The 22487-nt window shown below is 36.8% G+C and overlaps 1 protein-coding gene across 6 annotated transcripts in view; it reads left to right on the top strand.

Annotated features, from left to right (window-relative positions):
• The window catches only part of myo5aa (myosin VAa), an 87613-nt gene that overhangs the window by 39100 nt on the left and 26026 nt on the right, over positions 1 to 22487 (top strand). For all 6 annotated transcript variants that reach the window (XM_058750836.1, XM_058750838.1, XM_058750837.1 and 3 more), the window contains exons 13-22: positions 718 to 843; positions 5503 to 5586; positions 12002 to 12160; positions 12315 to 12412; positions 13496 to 13582; positions 13679 to 13787; positions 17184 to 17395; positions 18019 to 18175; positions 19568 to 19807; positions 21048 to 21296. In XM_058750836.1, coding sequence (XP_058606819.1) covers positions 718 to 843; positions 5503 to 5586; positions 12002 to 12160; positions 12315 to 12412; positions 13496 to 13582; positions 13679 to 13787; positions 17184 to 17395; positions 18019 to 18175; positions 19568 to 19807; positions 21048 to 21296 — 1521 coding nt within the window. The remainder of the gene's footprint in view (positions 1 to 717; positions 844 to 5502; positions 5587 to 12001; positions 12161 to 12314; positions 12413 to 13495; positions 13583 to 13678; positions 13788 to 17183; positions 17396 to 18018; positions 18176 to 19567; positions 19808 to 21047; positions 21297 to 22487) is intronic.

The following is a 22487-nucleotide window of genomic DNA, read 5'->3' on the forward strand; positions in this document are numbered from 1 at the left end:
AAAACATATTTTTTACTGAAGAATTTATAGAAGTGCTAACACAGACATACAAATTTTACATTATGCTTTTAAATCCTCAAAGTGCCTTGCCATATAAAGTCCCCATGAAATCAAAATTTAAATTTTTTGACTTTTAGTATATGTTAGCCTTAAGGCTAAATTTGCATTTAGAAGATATAAGCATTCAAAACTTAGTCTCTCACTTCTGCCAATATGGATGAACGATTTTGAGGACATCACCCTGCACTTCAGCTCCTCATCAGATTTTCTGTCCAATCAAATGTTCACTAGAATCTGCAGCCTTCTGCCCCCTACACTATAAATAGTCCTGTGACTGAAATCAATCTCTTGTTCACAGAATTACTATTTTCTATATGGTGAATGGCACATAGTGCACTATATAGGGGGTAGGGAACAATTCAGACAGTGTAAATATGCTTCAAAATAACATTTATTTAAAGTAGAATTTCTTTGGAACAGTGTAAAACTCTTAACTGTCACTTCAATTGTATGTGTTCTTGCTATAAATAAAAGTAATAATTTCTTTAAAAAATAAAATAAAATCATACTGACCCCAAACTTCTAAATGGTAGCGTACATTACTATAAAAACAAACAAACAAATACTTTGTTGTGTAATTGTAATTGCATAATTCTGTTTGAGACTACTGTTCTTACTTCATATGCTGTACAACCTCTCTGTCTCTCTTTCTCTCAGATGCCGAAGGGCTCTGATGACTCCTGGGCTCAGAAACTGTATAACACTCATTTGAAGACGTGTGCACTTTTTGAAAAACCACGGATGTCCAATAAAGCTTTCATTATTCAGCACTTTGCAGATAAGGTACACACACTCACACTCACACTCTCTCACACACACACACATACACACACCTCACACCTCGGGCTGGTTCAGCATTTTTGATCAACTGTGATATACACAGTGTGTGTTATTTCTAGGGGTGTCAACGTTAACGCGATTTAATCAAAAATATTTAACGCATTAATATTTTTTTAACGCAAATTAATCGTTTGATAAGGTTTGACTCCAACTTCTTCCCGTCATCGCAGCGCGGAAGGTTAGATATCATTGTGTGATGAGGGGACAGTGAACCAGTGTTGCCAGGGCAGCGGCACAAGTGCTATTTTGAAAATACAGTCGCGGGAAAAATTACAGAGCCGTGGGTTGCGGTTTTTTGTACCGCGGCCGCCCAAAGTGTATATAGATTTTTACTAATGTGTATTATACTTGAAATGTATACCTGGCAACTTAAGAACGGAGAGGCGGTTGTAACATCACAAACAACGTGAGTTTCAGCAGAGCATACATGTTAAGGCATTTACACAACAGAAATAAACATGACAACAGCCACTATAGATTATATAAAATAATAAACACACGATTACGATAGGATATTTGTATGTGATTTTCTTGAGTGGAATGTGTACATCTGAATCGCTAATTTGTGCAGCGATATAAAAGGCTATAAATAGCATATTTTAACAACGGTAAAAATTCCACGTGATCGCAAAAGGAAGTTATTGCAAACACTCGATGGTGGTTTGAAGTGAGTTCTGAGTAAAAGTGTACTATTAATCTCATAAATTGTCTTCTGAAGCATGATGCTAATATTAGCTCTAATGCACCTGCAGAACAGGTCCAATTCTTCTTCATAACGCATTTTGTCATAATACTTCACATAAGGTTGCAAGAAAATGTTTTGTTGTATTTATTTAGAAATACTTTTGATAATAGTTGGGTAAATGTATACTGGGATTGAAGCGATGTGGCTTGGTAAACGTTTTATTGCCAGTATAAAGGCTGATAATGGCTGAATAAAAACAAAAGAATAATGATAAAAGAATAATAAGGATTATGTCTCATACCTGGTGGAAGTGTGAAAGGTTCTGTGTCATGCATTTCTTTTTCAACACATTTACAGGTAAATCCTAGTATTTTACATTTGCGATTAATCATGATTAATCACAGTCCATGACTGTGATTAACGCGATTACATATTTTAATCGATTGACAGCACTAGTTATTTCATATATTAATGTCTAAACAAAGACAAACTGTATTCTGTTCCATAAAACCTAATGAGCTGCCTCACACATACTGCATCTAAACCGTGCATAATCATTTCAACATATTATCAGATTAACAGCATTCACTGCTTGCATAAGTCACGTGCCGCTGTGTCCCAGAAGCATTCTAGATGTGACACTAAGAGTAATGTTTTGGTGTTGAGCTTATTTTTGCTGTGTGACACGTTGAACTCAGCAGGAAACACTGACAATGCACTTTAAAACTATTTATCAAAACAATCTTTTTAGTAATATAAAGCAGTATATGATTGTGGCTCAATTTACTCATGCATTGTCAAAATTCATAGACAAATGCTTCCTGTTCAGTAAATCTGACTGAATCCAGGTGAGTTATGCAGTTCATCTGGGGAATGATTACCATTTGGATATACGTTATCCACCTCATATAAAATATAGATCACAATATTTACAGTGGGGGAAAAAATTATTTGATCCCCTGCTGATTTTGAACGTTTGCCAACTGACAAAGAAATTATCAGTCTATCATTTTAATGATAGGTTTATTTGAACAGTGAGAGACAGAATAACAACAACAAAATCCATAAAAACGCATTTCAAAAAAGTTATAAATTGATTTGCGTTTTAGTGAGTCAAATAAGTATTTGATCCTCTATCAATCAGCAAGATTTCTGGCTCCCAGGTGTCTTTTATACAGGTAAGGAGCTGAGATTAAGAGCACTCTCTTAAAGGGAGTTACCTGTATAAAAGACACCTGTCCACAGAAGCAATCAATCAATCAGATTCCAAACTCTCCACCATGGCCAAGACCAAAGAGCTGTCCAAGGATGTCAGGGACAAGATTGTAGACCTACACAAGGCTGGAATGGGCTACAAGACCACCTCGTGGAGTTTCAATGATCATGAGAACGATGAGGAATCAGCCCAGAACTACACGGGAGGATCTTGTCAGTGATTTCAAGGCAGCTGGGACCATAGTCACCAAGAAAACAATTGTTAACACACTACGCCATGAAGGACTGAAATCCTGCAGCGCCCACAAAGTCTCCCTGCTCAAGAAAGCACATGTACAGCCCGTCTGAAGTTTGCCAATGATTCAGAGGAGAACTGGGTGAAAGTGTTGTGGTCAGATGAGACCAAAATAGAGCTCTTTGGCATCAACTCAACTCATGTACCGTCAGGGCCAGGGCGTTGAAAATGGGTCATGGATGGTATTCCAGCATGACAATGACCTAAAACACACAGCCACGGCAACAAAGGAGTGGCTCAAGAAGCACATTATGGTCCTGGATAGCTGCCAGTCTCCAGACCTTAATCCCATAGAAAATCTGTGGAGGGAGCTGAAGGTTCGAGTTGCCAAACGTCAGCCTCGAAATCTTAATGACTTGGAGAGGATCTGCAAAGAGGAACGTGACAAAATCCCTCCTGAGATGTGTGCAAACCTGGTGACCAACTACAAGAAACATCTGACCTCTGTGATTGCCAACAAGGGCTTTGCCACCAAGTACTGAGTCATGTTTTGCGAAGGGGTCAAATACTTATTTCACTCATTAAAAGGCAAATCAATTTATAACGTTTTTGAAATGCTTTTTTCTGGATTTTTTGGTTGTTATTCTGTCTCACAGTTCAAATAAGCCTACCATTAATCTTTGTCAGTGGACAAACGTCCAAAATCAGCAGGGGATCAAATAATTTTTTTCCCCCCACTGTAAGTTTGTAATAACTCTGCACAAGCTCTGTCAGATGGGACACAGATGTATTGTATGTGAAATAGGCCTAACATTTAAGACAATAAATACTAATAGATATAAAATAGTTCTAAAACAAAAATGCATTAGAGTATGATTTTGCAACATGCTAACACCAGAAGTCGAGTCTCCTGTGTGCACTATTTGTATGACACAGCAACTGCTGCATACATCCTCACATGAGCTCATGATGGCTGCAGATCTGTTTTTAGAAATGGTGTTCAATGTCTGTGAGGAAGCACTGATGGAGAAGGGGGTGGGGAAATAAGACACATTTAGAATGTGTGATAGACATTCAGTAAATACGCATAGTCGAATCAGGGTTTGAGCATTAGTAGGTGCTTTCTCAAACTAATATAAATGAAAGTCTAAATAATATAAATTTAATAGAATACATAATATAACATGTCATTAATGCCCAGTGGAAAACAGGGAGGTTAATGGAGCTCTTAGTTATAATTTATTTAAGTACAGTGCCTAATTGATCTCTGAAATAAAACAGGTTACAAAAGTATAAATAAATAAATAAATCTTGGTAACACTTTTCAGTAAAATTAAATTGGTTAAAGTTGGTTAACAAGGTACAATATCATGAATTTCATTTTTTGCAGCATTTAAAATTTGCAATAAAATTGCAATAATCTTTTTTCCATATTATTGCATATGTTTCAAATATATATAATGATGTGCACAAATTAATCATTTATAAAAACACTACAATATTCCACAAAAATAAGAATATATTGGTGATTAAACAATGTTAATATTTTATTCATGTCTATACTTGAAATGTAAAATTGTATTAATATATGTAGAAGTTAACATTAACCTAGGTTAACAAATGGTGTAAACTGCATTATTGTTACTTTTTATTTCATGTCAGCTATTATGTTGACTAACTAAATCGTATCTCAATAATGCTAAAATAACAGTATGTATGAAATCTTATTGTAATTTATTTATTTATTTATTTTTTTTCCCCACAAATTTTACAATATAAAAACTTGGCCAAAATTCAAGAACAATGGATTAGTATTTTGTTATTATTATTATTTGCTTTCCATGTAATTACTATGGAAGCCCATGTCTGCCACTGAATAAAAAAATTAAAAAAGGTAATTGCGACTTTTTTCCCCACAATTCTGACTTTTTTTTCTCAGAATTGCATAATGCAAACTCACAATTCTCACTTTTTTTTCTCAGAATTGTGAGATTTAAACTCGAAATTGCGAGTTATCAGAATAGTGGGAGCTCGCAATTGTGAGAAATAAAGTACAAATTGCAAGATAAAAATCTCACTATTCTGACTTTTTTTTTCTCACAAATATATGTTGCAATTCTAAGTTTTTTTCTTGCAATTCTCACTTTTTTCTCAGAATTGTGAGATTTAAACTCGAAATTGCGAGTTATCAGAATAGTGGGAACTCGCAATTGCAAGATAAAAACTCACTATTCTGACTTTTTTTTCTCGCAAATGTATGTTGCAATTCTAAGTTCTTTTCTTGCAATTCTGACTTTTTTCTCCAAATTGTGAGATATAAACTCGTAATTGCAAGTTATAAATTCCAATTCTGAGGGGGGGAAAGACTGATATGTTCTCAGAATTGCGAGTTTATATCTCTTCAGATACTCATTTATGGATTTTCTTTCTTATAGGATAACCTCACATGTCTGTCTGTGTCTGTCAGGTGGAGTATCAGTGTGATGGTTTTCTGGAGAAGAATAAAGACACAGTGAATGAGGAGCAGATAAATGTTCTGAAGGCCAGTAAGGTGAGTGAATATCTGTCATCGGTCAGTTTTCACAGAAAGATAATGCCCTTGACACCTTAAATAAGTCAGGCTAAACTGGCACAAAACAATACTAGGCTGTACAAATCTAGACCATACCCATTATACTTAATGATTCTGTGTGCACTGGAAGTGGCCAATGCAGTGCAATTCAGTTGACTGGCGTCCTGTTCCCACTGTATGATTGTCACATTGCATTGCGTAGCTACTGCAGGCACTTGATTTTCTTCTTTTTATTACAAATACCATGTGTAGACTGATTTATAAGCTTATGAACAAGGGCTGCATTAACCATTTATAAACCTAACCTGACATTAGGAAGTTTTAGTGAAGTTATTTCCTGTATAGTGAGACGAAACCAACCTTCAGTGTTAGCTGTAGACAGGGTGTTTTCCTCCAAGATTGTTGACCTTAAATGAGGCTTAAAGTCTGAGAAGGTCAATGGAAGGATGCCATCTGCTGGTCAAGGAGCATTAGTTCAGTCCATTGCCACAGTTCCAACATAACTCATGGGAGTTTGTTCATATTTCTAGTTGTTTGGATTCTTAAATATCCTTGTCCTGTCTTAGTTCACTGCAATCTTGAGTCACAGTATCTATAGATCAGAGCTGTTTTGAAGCTCTAGCACAGAGCATTAGCATGACTCAGCAGCTCTGCGCTCTGACTGCTCTTTAATGAGGCATGATCAGACAAAACGCCACTGCATACCTACCTGTTATGAAATCAATCCTCATGCCATCAGCTGTGCCTTCAGGGTCAGGGGTTTGTTTTGTGGATTTTTCAGGAAGGTATTCAAACATATTTGGTAATCGAGACCAAACTGAATGACGCTGAATGAAAGCCTCCATAGATCAGAGATCCACAACTGAAGATATCATATTGTAATATCATAGTATTTTGATATAAACTATGGCACTAAAGTATTTCATTATTTATTTGCCATGGTATTTACTTGGTACTCCAAGGTATATCCAAGAATACCATTGTGCTGTTTTTTCACTTTTTTTTTTTTTTTTTAAGTTATGCTTAACTCAGACAAAAATGAAATTTCTAAAACATGGCTTTAAAATAAATAATTATTTTTTATTTATTAATTTAAAATAAATAAAAAATAGCTCATAAACAAACACAAAGATATGGAAATGAATGAACGAAAATGATCAGAATGCAATACTTGTATTCAGTGCATTTTGGTTCTTGTAAAATCGATTTCTTCTGTATTTGGGGGTTTCTGAATGCTGTCTAATGCTTTGTCTCCTCAGCGTGAGGCAGTAAATGTGTATGGTAAGAGCAAACACACGCTGTACTAATCCAAACTGCCTGAGAATAATAATAATGCCTCAAACTGAGACAAGTCAAGTATTATACAAAGTTATTAACAATTCATATCAGTAATAGGCTCGGCTCCCTGGTGCTTATCCAGATCAGTCTGTTAGTGATTAATCCAAATCCTTCACTTGTTCCCCAGGTCAGCTGGTTTTACCATATTCATTTTGATTTACATTCATATCATTGATCATTACATCTGTTCATATCATCATGTGTGTGTTTGCTTACCATCTATCATGTACACATTTGTATGTTCTTATGAATTAGAAATAAAGCCAGGCACCAGCTAAAAATCCTTTTTTCAAAATTCGGAAGCTTTTCGATGTTTTTTCATCATTTATTTGGTCTTTTCAAGCTTCACTCTAAGGCTTTGTCCACATTAATACAGATAAATTGGAAAATACACCATTTGCCCAGACTGACATGCTGTTTTTGTCCAGCAAAAACTTTTTCAAGATGCTCTCCCAAGTGATGAGTATATACAAAATAACTATGGTTATAAGTGCATTGTTGTGCCTGCTATTCAGTTTAAAAAGGCCATATAATGCTTTTTAATGTTTATTATGTAGTATTTCTTTGTACAAATAGCACCATACCTCTTTAATAATGTTGCTTAAGATAAATGTTACTTTGTACAATCTTCATATTACTTTCCTGCAAAGATGATGGAATATTTACTCGCAATTGATCTCCTGCTGCAAAAGTTGTGTTTTAGAAAATACATGGAATCTTGATTTTGAGTGGTGGGATATTTCACTAATAAAAGTTGTGCAAGAAGAATAGTGTGAGAACTTTATTATGTTTGTTTTGTCAGTATCATCTCAGTGAGCAGTTATAAAGTTTTGTGAGCAGTTTGAAACGAATATGCCATTTTTTAATATAATTGGATTAATGTGGACATAGCCTAAGAGGAATTCTGTTTAGACAGTTCAGTCTCCGCTTAGGAATTTAGAAAACAAGCTAAATCTTGTTTGTTAAATAGAAGCCGACATAACAATATGGTTCAGAGCTGGTGTCTGAGCTGCTTTGCTGTTCAGCTAGTACATTATATACATCTGTCTGATGTATCTGTATTTTCTGTATTTGTTAATTCTGTTTCTATTTTCTCATCATTGTGTCATGTTGTCTATGTGTTGTTTGTGAACATGACAACCTGTACCCCTGCAGAAGGTAAAATTCAGCATATAAATGCTGTCTCTAGTTCTTTCTCTCTTTAATATCACTGCTGTCCTGCTATACGAAAATTAAGATTGGATGCATGTTGGATTGGATGTGAGTGCGTATGAGAGGTGTGTGTGTGTGTGTGTGTGTATCAGCATGTGCAGTCTGTTGCTTTCAGCTGTGCAGGACACAATCTCAGCACTGCATTGACTCTAAAGGAAAATAAATCCCGCTTTAGCTCTAGAGCCTCCAAACACCATCCAAACAAACTCAACCACCCCAACAACATGAAACATCTGTTTGCCATCAACTGGACTGTTTGCCATTTTAGTACTCTTTATACTCTTAAAGGGACAGTTCACGAAGAAATAAATATTCTGTCATTATTTACTAAAAGTCTTTCCCTCCACTGCAACTTTCAAATCAAAAACAGGTTTGTAAAAAAAAAAAAAAAAAAAAACTGTTCTCTCACAGGATTTTGTTAGAATATGTAAGGTGAATATCGGTCCCCAAAGGGGGTCAAAGAGCATGCTGCCCTGGAAGAAATTTTGTACATTTTAAGGTTAAATGGTAGACTTTGAGAGCAAAATTAAGAGCTCATAGAGCTTCATTATTATTATAGTTACACCTAAGGCAGTAATGTATTACTTTTGTAATACAACTCCACTGTAAAATAATGTAAAATGAATATTTCTTGCAAAATTGAAATCCTCAAGCGTCTGTTTTGGTTGGCTGTTTCTGTGAAAACAGGTTTACAAATGCATTTCATTTCAAATCTAGTAAGTATAATTATTATTTTACTTACAGTAGTAAAATTAGAATACTTAATTTCTTCACTTGCAAGAGTAAAACCCTCTGTTTTATTTTTTGAAAGATGCTGTTTCTGTAAAACTAGGTTGTAATCATCTGTCCACAAAATGTTGGAAATTATGCAAATGTGAAAATAATGCTGTGGCATGTTGCATTCCCAAATGCAAAATAAATTTGAACACTGTGCCACGCTTCACTCTGAGACCAGCAGCACAGCACTTATTTAATTAAATGGCAGGCTTTTAGTTTGATTGACAGATGCTTTGCCAAAGAAATGGCGCAAAACACAATGTTAGAAACCTTGAGAAGTGTATAAATATTTTCAGATGAGATTTAGGTAATTAATGGGAAACACTAAAAAATAACAACATTCAAATTTAGAACAATCTGATGGAGAATAAATAAGGACAGAATGTTCATTTTTGGGTGAACTATTCCTTTAAAAACGTAACAGGTGAAGACATCGATATGTACTACACATAGACCAAAATGTACAAGATACACAGAGTTGGAGTTTGTTTGTTTGTTGTGTGTTAGGATTTGATATTTAAATTGTTGGTCCCATAAGGACTCTTATTTCATGCTTAGGCTGCATGCTGCTTAGTACCAGCACTAGCGTCCCTCAGTGCTCAAACTCTTGGCAATCATTGTAAAGGAGACTCCAGGGACATTATCTGAGTACATGGCCTTTTTCTGTTCATTACTATCCCACTTTATACCATTTGCTTGTCTTGATGTGCATAATTCTTAATAATGACAAAATTGCTTACTGTTGTTTTCTATGTGGTTAATCTGGATTAAAATTAGTACTTTGAGTGCAAACATTTACAGGTGCATCTCAGTAAATTAGAATGTCATGGAAAAGTTAATTTATTTAAGTAATTCAACTCAAATTGTGAAACTCGTGTATTAAATAAATTCAATGCACACAGACTGAAGTAGTTTAAGTCTTTGGGTCTTTTAATTGTGATGATTTTGGCTCACATTTAACAAAAACCCACCAATTCACTATCTCAACAAATTAGAATACTTCATAAGACCAATAAAAAAAAAAAAAAAACATTTTTAGTGAATTGTTGGCCTTCTGGAAAGTATGTTAATTTACTGTATATGAACTCAATACTTGGTAGGGGTTCCTTTTGCTTTAATTACTGCCTCAATTCGGCGTGGCATGGAGGTGATCAGTTTGTGGCACTGCTGAGGTGGTATGGAAGCCCAGGTTTCTTTGACAGTGGCCTTCAGCTCATCTGCATTTTTTGGTCTCTTGTTTCTCATTTTCCTCTTGACAATACCCCATAGATTCTCTACGGGGTTCAGGTCTGGTGAGTTTGCTGGCCAGTCAAGCACACCAACACCATGGTCATTTAACCAACTTTTGGTGCTTTTGGCAGTGTGGGCAGGTGCCAAATCCTGCTGGAAAATGAAATCAGCATCTTTAAAAAGCTGGTCAGCAGAAGGAAGCATGAAGTGCTCCAAAATTTCTTGGTAAACGGTGCAGTGACTTTGGTTTTCAAAAACACAATGGACCAACACCAGCAGATGACATTGCACCCCAAATCATCACAGACTGTGGAAACTTAACACTGGACTTCAAGCAACTTGGGCTATGAGCTTCTCCACCCTTCCTCCAGACTCTAGGACCTTGGTTTCCAAATGAAATACAAAACTTGCTCTCATCTGAAAAGAGGACTTTGGACCACTGGGCAACAGTCCAGTTCTTCTTCTCCTTAGCCCAGGTAAGACGCCTGACGTTGTCTGTGGTTCAGGAGTGGCTTAACAAGAGGAATACAACTGTAGCCAAATTCCTTGACACGTCTGTGTGTGGTGGCTCTTGATGCCTTGACCCCAGCCTCAGTCCATTCCTTGTGAAGTTCACCCAAATTCTTGAATCGATTTTGCTTGACAATCCTCATAAGGCTGCGGTTCTCTCGGTTGGTTGTGCATCTTTTTCTTCCACATCTTTTGTTCACTCTGTGAACAGCCAGCTTCTTTGGCAATGAATGTTTGTGGCTTACCCTCCTTGTGAAGGGTGTCAATGATTGTCTTCTGGACAACTGTCAGATCAGCAGTCTTCCCCATGATTGTGTAGCCTAGTGAACCAAACTGAGAGACCATTTTGAAGGCTCAGGAAACCTTTGCAGGTGTTTTGAGTTGATTAGCTGATTGGCATGTCACCATATTCTAATTTGTTGAGATAGTGAATTGGTGGGTTTTTGTTAAATGTGAGCCAAAATCATCACAATTAAAAGAACCAAAGACTTAAACTGCTTCAGTCTGTGTGCATTGAATTTATTTAATACACGAGTTTCACAATTTGAGTTGAATTACTGAAATAAATGAACTTTTCCATGACATTCTAATTTATTGAGATGCACCTGTGATAAATGCTCCAGTGTCTCATGCCTGCACAAAAGCATGAATTTGAAGCGTTTAACACAGTTTGGTTGAGAGTTCAATTGCAACTACCTGAATATTTTCAGGAGTGAAAATCTTGGCTCAGCTGCATTCAAAGCCGTTGTAAAATACTCTATAAACACATACCTGTGGAGTCATTACATCAGTATTACTGTTTCTGTGCATTTATTTTATGAAACTTTGCCATGTAAATGTAGTTGCCGGCCATTTTATAAAAGCAGTCCTGTGAAGCCATAGTTTATAGTGTTTTTAGAAAGCTAAGGGTAGTTCTGTCACAGTCACATTTACCATTGCTCTCTGCAATTTTGTGGGTGAAATGCAGTCATTCTAAGAGGAATTGCATGTTAAGGTGTTTTGCGTGAGAGTGAAAAAGTTCCCACTGTAAACCATGGCTTCTTGGGCTTATAGCTTTAGTAAAATGCAGTTGCCATTCCCGTAAACAACTAAACGGTGTATAGAACGGGGTTAAGAACTCAGAACAGTAGTGACATCTGGATTTAATTATAGCTTAAGTAAAATAACATTGAGTTTAATTATGTTTTGAATAGCTAATGACAGTTATTGTATTTTTTATTTTTTGTAAGATCCTTACCTCATTTCTAAGTCAAAAAGTGACTCTGGTTGATCATCTGAACACCTGTCATGGCTTGTATGTTAAACCTGCCTTGGCTGTAATTCTCAGTTTGACCTGCTGGTGGAGCTGTTCCATGATGAGGAGAAAGCCACAAGTCCGACCGGTGCTGCTCCTGCTACTGGAGGACGCACTCGCCTCAGCGTCAAACCAGACAAGAAAAAACCAGGCCAAGCCAGCAAAGAACACAAGAAGACAGTCGGACTGCAGGTGGAAGACTGCTCTCGTCTTAGCTTAATTTCGCTTTTACTGAATATCTTTTTGATTTGTATTTTTGGGTTAAGTAAACTGGTAAGCACTGACAGTGGATGAGATTAAAAAGAGACTAATTTAATTGAATGTTTCCATTTCTCTCTGTCTGTAGTTCCGTAACTCTTTGCAGCTGCTGATGGAGACACTGAATGCGACTACACCACATTACGTTCGCTGCATCAAACCCAACGATTACAAATATGCCTTCACGTCAGTTCTTCTTCTGTTTTTAATTGAACTGTTTTTTTTCTCTCTCTCTCTCTCTCTCTGAGCATACACATGCTGTGATCATAAGTTGAGATTCTCTGATCTTTTTTAATTTTCAGTTTTCTAATATGTAGATTAGGCCTACCCTCAAAGAATAGTTGGGTAAGTGATTTTCACTGTGTCAAGGAGACGTAGCAAAAAACAACAACAACAACAAAACTTCCAATACCAATACTGTAGTTGGATATAGTTAACAGACTGGGCCAGCTGACCAATCACAGCACACTGGGCTTTTCAGAAAGGCAAGCTTTAAAAGTGATAGGAACTTGAACAGAGCGTTTCAGGCAGAGGGCTGAAAGGTGCTGCAGCAATGAAAAAATATGCTCTTTTTTGAATTTTGAATTTTAACGCAGACCCCCCAAAATATAGGTACTTCAACAGACAATTTTAAGCATACACCATGAAGAGTAAAAACTTGATTAATTCTCATAGTTGAATATAACATCAGCATGTAGCTTAGCTAAAGAGTCATAAAAATATGTAGCACATTCATTACAGAAACAATTTTACCCATTCTTTTTTGTACTAAATAAAAAATATTTCTATCAACTTCATCTGTCATTTTAAATGACAATTGTTTTACATATATTAAAGCTGTAGTGAGTAATTTCTGTGACACCTCTGCACCACTAGCAGTAATATTGTTTGTGTTGTACATTTTATTACTTAGGTTAGTATAAGTATTTTGATTAAGTTATTTCAGTTAATGATTAATGGGTTTAGTTTTAATTAACGAGAGTAACCTTATATAAATATATTGTGTTAGAATGTAGCAGACAAGTACTGTTGGTGCGCCCCATACACTCACCATTGGTTGAGTCATGGTGGAATGCTCAAAAGAGCAATGTTTTGGCAGCACCAAAATGTGCAGTTGTCTTCACAAATTGAATCTGTTAATTTCATACTTTCAGTTGTCTCAATTGACTCTGTTTTGAACTATTTTATAACAGTAGATTTTGCAGAATTGATGGTGAGCTATAGGAGCACAGTGTTGCTAGGCTGATATCTGATTTCTTTCATTACCAGGTTTGACCCCAAGAGGGCAGTGCAGCAACTGCGTGCATGTGGAGTTTTGGAAACGATCCGCATCTCTGCAGCCGGTTTCCCATCTAGGTACAGTGAAGATCTTACATTACCATACTGCACTCCCTTTTGTCAAACACTACCTGACTGTATATTTGTGTTTGTGTGACTGCTTTTGCTTGTCAGGTGGACATATCAGGAGTTCTTTAGCAGGTATCGTGTCCTGATGAAACAAAAAGATGTTTTGACAGACAAGAAGATGACCTGTAAGAATGTTCTGGAGAAACTGGTACAGGTACAAGAAGCCAATTCAGTCACCTCATAAAACCATATTGATATTATGTTTGAACTCTGTGCAAAAGCCGTAAAATAATAGGCTTTTAAAACTGAAATTTCTCTGAATCATAGCAAGAATGAATCAAGCAGAATGCCAAAATTTGGCACTACTCATATGCGGAGAGTGAACCAACTCCAGGAGAAGGCTAAAAGCAGCCAAATCTATTAACTACAAACATAATGTCACGTCCCCACCAGTCTAGGGTTGGCAAGGCCGATGACAAGATAAAAAATAAAATAAAATTTAGAAAAACGTCGACACTCCTCTCATGTCCCAGCTCACAGTGACCACAACAGGGATTATTACCAGTTGACCAGTTTATTGGTTCAGAAAGCAAGAAGGTATCTCTTCGGAAGGGGATCCAGGCCAAAATAACAAACTAAAGTACTAACTAGGGGTTTAAAGACTAACATTACCTGACAAAGAAAAAACATTCAAAAGAAAAACAGAAGTCTTCCCTAACTCCCTAGCTAGACAAACCAGGAGAAAACGAAGTTCACAAATTAAAAGGCAACCCCCAACCTACTGCTTCAGGAATAACGAAATTCAGATATTTTCGATGGCAAGTCAACAACACCGTCGTTTAGCAATGTTTCACAACCAACGTTGTCTGAGGCAGGAGTCAGAGGACGACACGGCACGATACTAGCGGCGGAGCTTCACGACACGCACACTACAGAAGCTCTCCAACAATGCTCCCAATCAAGCGCTGCCAGAAAGAGAAAGGGAGAGAGAGAGAAAAACTGCGCACAACACAGCATGCAACACAACATTGATTTACATCACACAAAATAAACGCAACAACAAACACAAATAACTTTACGTCCAGGGACGTAACAATAATAAACCCTTCTTTTTAGGGCAAGAACCAGATATGGATGTCATAAAACATTTTTAATGGGACTGAATTTGTATTTAACATGATTACAATTTAATAAAAACATTAGAAATTGATAATTATAACATTTCATTATTAACTTTATTGAAACAGCGAATAAATTATATACAGAAAGTGAGAGAAGAACATTATCACTAACTTTGATCTATCGAGAGTTCAAGCACTCACAAAAAAACAGATCGTTATAATCTCTGAAGCTGTCTACACTGTGAAATGTACATTGTCTTACATTGTACGTACATCTTTACGCTATGTTGTAGGGATGTAACGGAATGAACATTTCTTATAACGGTTATCAGTATTATCACGGTATTGGTAAAATGTGCTGGAGATGTTTAAAAAGTACCAATACATAAATCACTTCAAGTTTTATATTTAAAAATCAACAAACAGCAAATAAAATGACTTTTTGTTGGCATAATCACTAAAACAATAACATTACCAGTGATGTTCGGATTTTAAATGACAACTTGACTGACAAGAGTTTAATAACATGTTCAAATATCTAATGTACTGTAAATGTTCAAATAAAGCTTTGAAAAAGTTTCATATAAAGGTAAACCTCACATTTCAGCCTTTAAATAAAGAAAAGGGTTAAAGGGACACTCCACCCCAGAATGAAAATTTTGTCATTAATCACTTACCCCCATGTCGTTCCAAACCCGTAAAAGCTTCATTCGTCCTCAGAACACAATTTAAGATATTTTAGATGAAAACCGGGAGGCTTGTGACTGTCCCATTGACTGCCAAGTAAATTACACTGTCAAGGTATATAAGTATGAAAAACATCTGCCATCAGTGGTTCAACCGTAACGTTATGAAGCGACGAGCATACTTTTTGTACGGAAATAAAACAAAAATACTGACTTTATTCAACAATTCGGCACTGTAACGTCACAGTAGCGCCATTTTGGAAATTATCACTACACGCAAAATGCGTACTCTCTTCCGTGTCAGCCGTGACATAGGGATGCGCTGTTTGCGTTCAAATTAAAGCGCAAATCCACGTAGAAAACGTGTCCTTGTGTTGCGGCTGACAGAAGAGCGTACGCATTTTGCATGCAGCGATAATTTCGAAAATGACGCTACAGTGCCGTTGATGAATAAAGTAGTTATTTTTGTTTTATATCCGTACAAAAAGTATTCTCGTCGCTTCATTATGTTACGGTTGAACCACTGATGGCAGATGGAGTATTCTGACAATGTTTTTCATACTTTTCTGGACCTTGAGAGTGTAATTTACTTGGCAGTCAATGGGACAGTCACAAGCCTCCCGGTTTTCATCTAAAATATCTTAATTTGTGTTCCGAAGGCGAACAAACATTTACGGGTTTGGAACGACATGGGGGTAAGTCATTAATGACAAAATTTTCATTTTGGGGTGGAGTATCCCTTTAAGTCAAAATGATAATTGATTAATAAATGATTATATGTATTTTAACTGCTCCATAAATAATTCTAGATAACTTATCTGAATTGTTTAAATGTGTAGAATCCACATAAGCTTGTTTTTCATCAACCGGTCAAAATTTACAGCAGGGCATGCAAATCTGGTCTGTTTTTGGCCAGACAGACACTGCACATAGGCTTAATGTAAATATAAGTATCTGTAAATCCACCCTCTGACACTAGGTGGCGCTTATGGAAAAGCTGAATTACAGCTGTTTCCCGTAAACTCGGTGGACAAAGCAGTATTGCGATTAAGAACACTTCCTTTAGGTAGGCTATTACATGGAGCGAAGATGAAAACAAAATGCCATCGAATCGTTTCTGAAGACAGTCAGAACATTCAGAGGTACATTCATATAATTAATTCATTCATATATTCATTTGTATAATTCCCTTAGCACTCTTTTAAAACCTCCCAGCTTTTCCGCCATGTTTTCACTCAAAACGAAACTACTCTGCTGCTGTGCGCACGCGAGACAGCTAAATGTGCTTTATACTGGACAGTATTTATTTATCGTGAGTTGTTCAAATTGCGGTAATCGAATACAGTTTTAATGATAATTAAAATATGAAACGGTAATACTAACCGTGGGGAATTTTATCATGATTTACCGTTAAATTTACCGAATTCAGTCAGCGAGCGCGCGCACTCAACAAAATGCAGCGCAACACTGTAAAAACGCTTAAAAAGAAAAATGGTGCAACATGAGCAGATCTTTATTTTATTTAATTAATTTAATCCGCAATCAACACTTTTCATTCATTTTCACTTTGTTAGCAACAGGAGTTATAGATTTTTTATTTGTATTTGTGCAGGGCCATTTTTGTCCAATTTAGTGGCATTTTTGCTCCAAGTCCCTGTGGCCAGGGGAAAGCTAACCCTTCCCCAGCCTTACACACGCTCCGCCTATGGCACTACTCATTTTCTGTGGAGCATTTTGTTGAAAGTAAAGTTTGGCTGATAAATAATAAATTAACTCTCTCTCCACTTTTTTTCCTCCTGGTAGGATCCAGATAAGTACCAGTTTGGCAAGACCAAGATCTTTTTCCGCGCAGGGCAGGTTGCGTATCTGGAGAAACTGCGTGCAGATAAGCTGCGTGCTGCCTGTATCCGCATCCAGAAGACCATCCGCTGCTGGCTAGTACGCAAGAAGTACCTGCGCATGAAACATGCTGCCACAACCATCCAGAGATACGTCCGTGGATACCAGGCCCGCTGGTAAGGGGGAGGGGACTAATCCCATAGTGGGTGGGGCCTGGCTAAAGTTATGAAAAAAATGTTTTAAATCAACATAAGCTTACAGCGAGCAACAGTACCTGTCCACTTTTTTCACAGAGTTGGTTCCGGAAGTTTTTTTGTTTTTTTTCCATTCATTTTTCCAGTAGAGATTTACAAAAAGTCTTTGTTAAAAGCGTTATAAGCCTTAAACCAAACCAAACAGCAACAAAATGGGAGATGTCGATTATGTAAATAGATATAATATATTATTAGAGTTTTGCTAAATATGCATATACACAAATATTAAAGTAGCTGATCTTTCTTTTGGCTCGATTTGCTCATGGCATCTCTCTAAATGGTGGAATCGTGGGTAATGTAGTTTTGCAGAGTCTTGGGTAATGTAGTTTTTCACTAAGAATTACTCTGTTAGACATGATTCTTTTGAAAAACAGGTTGAAATAATGTGAACCTTGGCGCTCACATAGTATATTCACCTTTTCAGGGTTTGTAAGTTATCGTTAAAAATCAATTTCTGAGAAAATTAAAGGGATTTTTATTTCCGGAACCAAACTTTGAGAAAATGCACAAGTAGTAACCTCTGAGTTGTTCTTCTTTCCCCACAGTCTTGCGAAATTCCTGCGTCGCACACGTGCTGCGATCATCATTCAGAAGTACCAGCGCATGTATGTCCAGAGAAAGTATTACAAACGCAAGCAGGCTGCCGCTCTGGTCATGCAGTGCATCCTCAGGGCGTACATGGCCAGACAGCTGTACAAAGCGGTGAGGAGGAAACCAGACATACTAATACACTCTTCTCACATTTATAAATATATTTGCAGCAGTCACAAACACACAACTCACAAACACTGCTCTAGTAGTCCCATTATTGCATTTTTACATGCATCTTTTTTGTATTTCCAATTTAGTTCTGATCTTAACATTTAAACAAACACTGACACGGGTTACATATGTCAGGGTAAAATATGATGCTGGCAGGGTGGTTTATAATTAACACACTGGAAACAAGTGAATTATTTCAGGCATGAGACACATGACCAGTGAAAGCTGCTAACTGCACCCCTAGAGAACTGAATGGTGTTAAAGGTGCAGTCGGAGTGGTCTAAACACAGAGTGTTTCTAAGTGACTGATTTTTATTTTTTTTTACACTACCATTCAAAAGTAATAATAATTTCATTCAGCAAGGTAGCATTCAATTGTTTAAAGGTGACAGTAAAGATTCCAAAATATTTGTATTTCTAATGAATAATTCTAAATAATTCTTTTCAAATTTTCTATTTCAGTTGTCATTTTCAGATTAGTATGACAAAAACCTGTACATTTGTGTCTCCAAATTTAAAACTGTACATTTGTTTCTTCAGCTTATAATAGTAAACAGAATGAACAAGTAATATAAAACATTAACGGTAAATACCAATAATATGATAAAAAAAATGTAATATAGAGTGACTGTTTTTCTATAAAATGTATTGTTGTGGTCTTTAAAAAAAGGCAAAGAAATGAACAGTGCCGACCACAATGTGTTTTTAAATGTTGAGAGATTTTTTTTTAATGAATTATTGGCTGCCAAAAGTCTAAAACCACTGAATTATTATTATTTTGTATTTTTTTTGTGTGTGTGTGTTTTACTCCGCTCTAGAGACTATTGGGATGTGAAGAGAATCTGCCTTTAGACAGTACGAAGTAAACCATGAAAGTAGCAATTACGTCTCATTCTGAGGATTTTTCCTTTATTTCTGCTCCATCCTAGTATTTGGCTAGCTTGCTAGTCACTGGTTGGAGTTTTTAAAGTCTCTGGAAGAGGATGAAGTAACAGTGTTGTGATGACCTCATGTGTCCTTCCCTGTGTTTTTGGTCACGTGATTGGTCCTGCTCACAGGGAGCAGGTTGTTCCAGTGTAGGGACTGTCCCACTGATGGACCACAGCAGCTGCGGCTGTATTATTACTCTTACTGTCTCTCTCCTCTCTTTTCCTGCCGTCAGAGCTCTGTTGATCAGCAGTGGATTATCACGGCAGGATGTGTAATATCTGCAAATTAAAAAGGCAGAAGGTGTGAGAGAAAAAAGCGATTTGAGGACACTGATTTCTACTTTGCATTGCATTGCATTCTGTTTTTTTCCTGTTCATCATGTGCTGTTGTGTGTTTGTTTAGCTTCTGCGTGAGCATAAGGCCATCATCATTCAGAAGATGGTCCGAGGCTGGTTGGCGCGGCAGTGGTACAAGCGGTCGCTCACGGCCATCGTTTACCTGCAGTGCTGCATCCGCCGCATGCGAGCCAAGCAAGAACTCAAGAAACTCAAGATTGAAGCACGTTCGGTGGAACACTTCAAGAAACTCAACATCGGCATGGAGAACAAGATCATGCAACTGCAGCGCAGGATAGACGAACAGGTACCACACTTAACACTAAGATGCTGTGGCTTGTTGTGCCTCGTTAAAAAGTTTAGTCATTATGAAATCATAATGGACATTCCTGGTCTTCTTGTGCACATATATGCACGTTATTCTTACAAAAAAATTGCATTCATTATCGTTAATAAAATGTGATAGCTTGCTCTGCCTATGAAACAAATTTCCTTTCTGGCTGATTCCATCTTACTTCTCATTTTCGTTCCATCCAGCCAGCTGTCATGTCAATACTACTTTTCACAGTCAAATCCCACCCTTGATTTTTCATTGACTATCATTATTCAGTCGAAAATACATCAGGTTATGGAAGAGAAACAGGTTGCAAGCACGCAGTGTTAACTTGATTCTTGTTGTTTTAGTTCCTTTAGAATGAGTCAGAATCTGTAAGCAGGACATGATCACATCAGCTAGATCTTGGCTTCCCTGTGCAGAATCTTTGTGTATATGTTTGTAGCTCTCAGTATATGATTCTAAAGAAAAAGAGTAATTATGTAGGTGCAATGTAAATTCAAAGGTGTTGTACAGTGGGGGTCAAAAGTCTGAATCCACATTGAAAAGTAATTTTATCTGGACGTTGGATTCAAAATTGTATTTAAACTGATTTTGAAAAATGCAAAACAACAAATAAAAACGAGAAATAAATATTTAACTCAAGTTCAAATAAAATAGCTCAAATTCCCAAAAATAATTCTTAAGTCTAAAAAATCCTTTATATACATATTGTATATTTATTTAATATATACATTAAAAAAACATGTGTTTTGTTTTGTATTTGCATGTGTGTTTTATGTTTTGCTACATCAGGCTTTTATGGCTTGCATAGTATAATATACTGTGAACATATAGCTCACACATGAGGAGGAAAAAAACACTTACATTTTATTTAGAGGCCAAAACTGGGCAAAATATGCAATATGTCTTAGTAAGATGATATTTAAAGTTTTGTGAACAAGTTAAATATCAGTAAATACTGTATGTGTGTGCTTAGTTTTGTGAACAAAGCTCTGCAGTTTTTACTTATTTTTTACAAATAACTTTCTTCTGTCTAGGAAATGTTCATCTTGAAATATTGCTAAAAATATAAAAGTTTACTTTCCAGAAGGTTTTGATCCTGTTGATAATATATAGGCCTTAGTAACTGTTGTATGAAATACAGTATGATACCCTAGGCTTTATAGGGTTAAATACAATTAAATGATGTTCTGTTTTGCTTTGACTTTAGAACAAGGAGAACCGTGTTCTCAGCGAGCGTTTGAACAGTCTAGAGATCAGCCATGCTACAGAGTCCGAGCGTCTGCGTGTGGAAGTGACACGTCTGCGAGGGGCAGAAGAGGACGCCAAAAACAACGCCAACAAAGTGACATCTCTTCTGGAGGAGGTGGAGCGACTGCGCAAAGACCTGCAGAACACACAAAAGGAGAAGAAAGCCATCGAGGACTGGGCACAAACCTACCAGGACGAGATGGAAAAGGTGCTGTTAGTTAGATATGTAGTTGTGTGCAGATGTGATGTGCCTGCACTGTTGCGGACTTCACAAAGCACTTTACAAAAAGTTGAGGGCGATTCACAAATCAGTTTATTTGTGTCATTTGGAAAAAACTAAAAATGAACAGATTCATTGATTCATTGAATCGTCACCAAGTTATGTTCCTAAGAAGGCAATTCATTTGGACAGGAAACTGATTCACTGATGCATTTGAGTCATCTCCCAGTGGTGTTCCTTTGAAGAGGGTTCATTTGAATGGTTCATTTCAGTGAACTGACTCATAAAACTGATTCTTTACTAAGTAGTGTTTAATTGGTCAGTTCATTTGAATGGCTCATATTGACTGAATCAAAAAAAGTGATTAATTAAATTTTCCACTCTACATTCATGGTTCTAATGTCCCAAAGTTCTCCCATACTAATTTGCAAAACATTTGAAAATTAGTTTAAAGGGGTCATATGATGCTATTTTAAAGATCATTATTTTGTGCATTTGGTGTAACAGAATATGTTGACATGCTTTAATGTTCAAAAAACACATTATTTTTCAAATACTGTACATTATTGTATATCCTCTATGTCCCGCCTCTCTCAAACGCGTTGCTTTCTACAAAGCCCCTCCTTCCGACAAGCACAGTCTGCTCTGATTGGCCAGCTGACCCAGAGCATTGTGATTGGCCAATCACCACAAGCGTGCGTCCGAAATCTAATGCCCCTTATAATAATCGCGAGCTTCAGCTTTCAAAGTAAATATAAAGGGATGATGTCCTTAGTTTTACCATCAGTTCAAGCCTGAGAGAGGAACAGAGTCACGTGACAGACACGTGATGATGCTCCTGTGTATTTGCAGTACACAAGCCGGTTAAGACAGCTGACTCCACTGTGATGTGACCCTCTCTCTCTCTTTCTCTCTCTCTCACTCACATACACACACACACACACACAACGCGTTACTCTACACTGCGCAAAACTTCACATTTGAACAGTCAATAGCAAATACTTAAACTAATAACAAAACATACTTACAGTCACTGATTCAGAAGCGCCAGATTTTCATAGCATTGATCCTTTTTTTTTTTTTTAGGAATAACCCTCGTGCGTAGCCAGCCTTGTACTCTCCTAGGTTGACGAAACTGTCTTCCATAAAATGTGTTGCCCAAATTCGAACATTTGGGTT

This window comes from Onychostoma macrolepis, chromosome 18 (assembly GCF_012432095.1).
Source record: "Onychostoma macrolepis isolate SWU-2019 chromosome 18, ASM1243209v1, whole genome shotgun sequence".
NCBI lineage: Eukaryota > Metazoa > Chordata > Actinopteri > Cypriniformes > Cyprinidae > Onychostoma > Onychostoma macrolepis.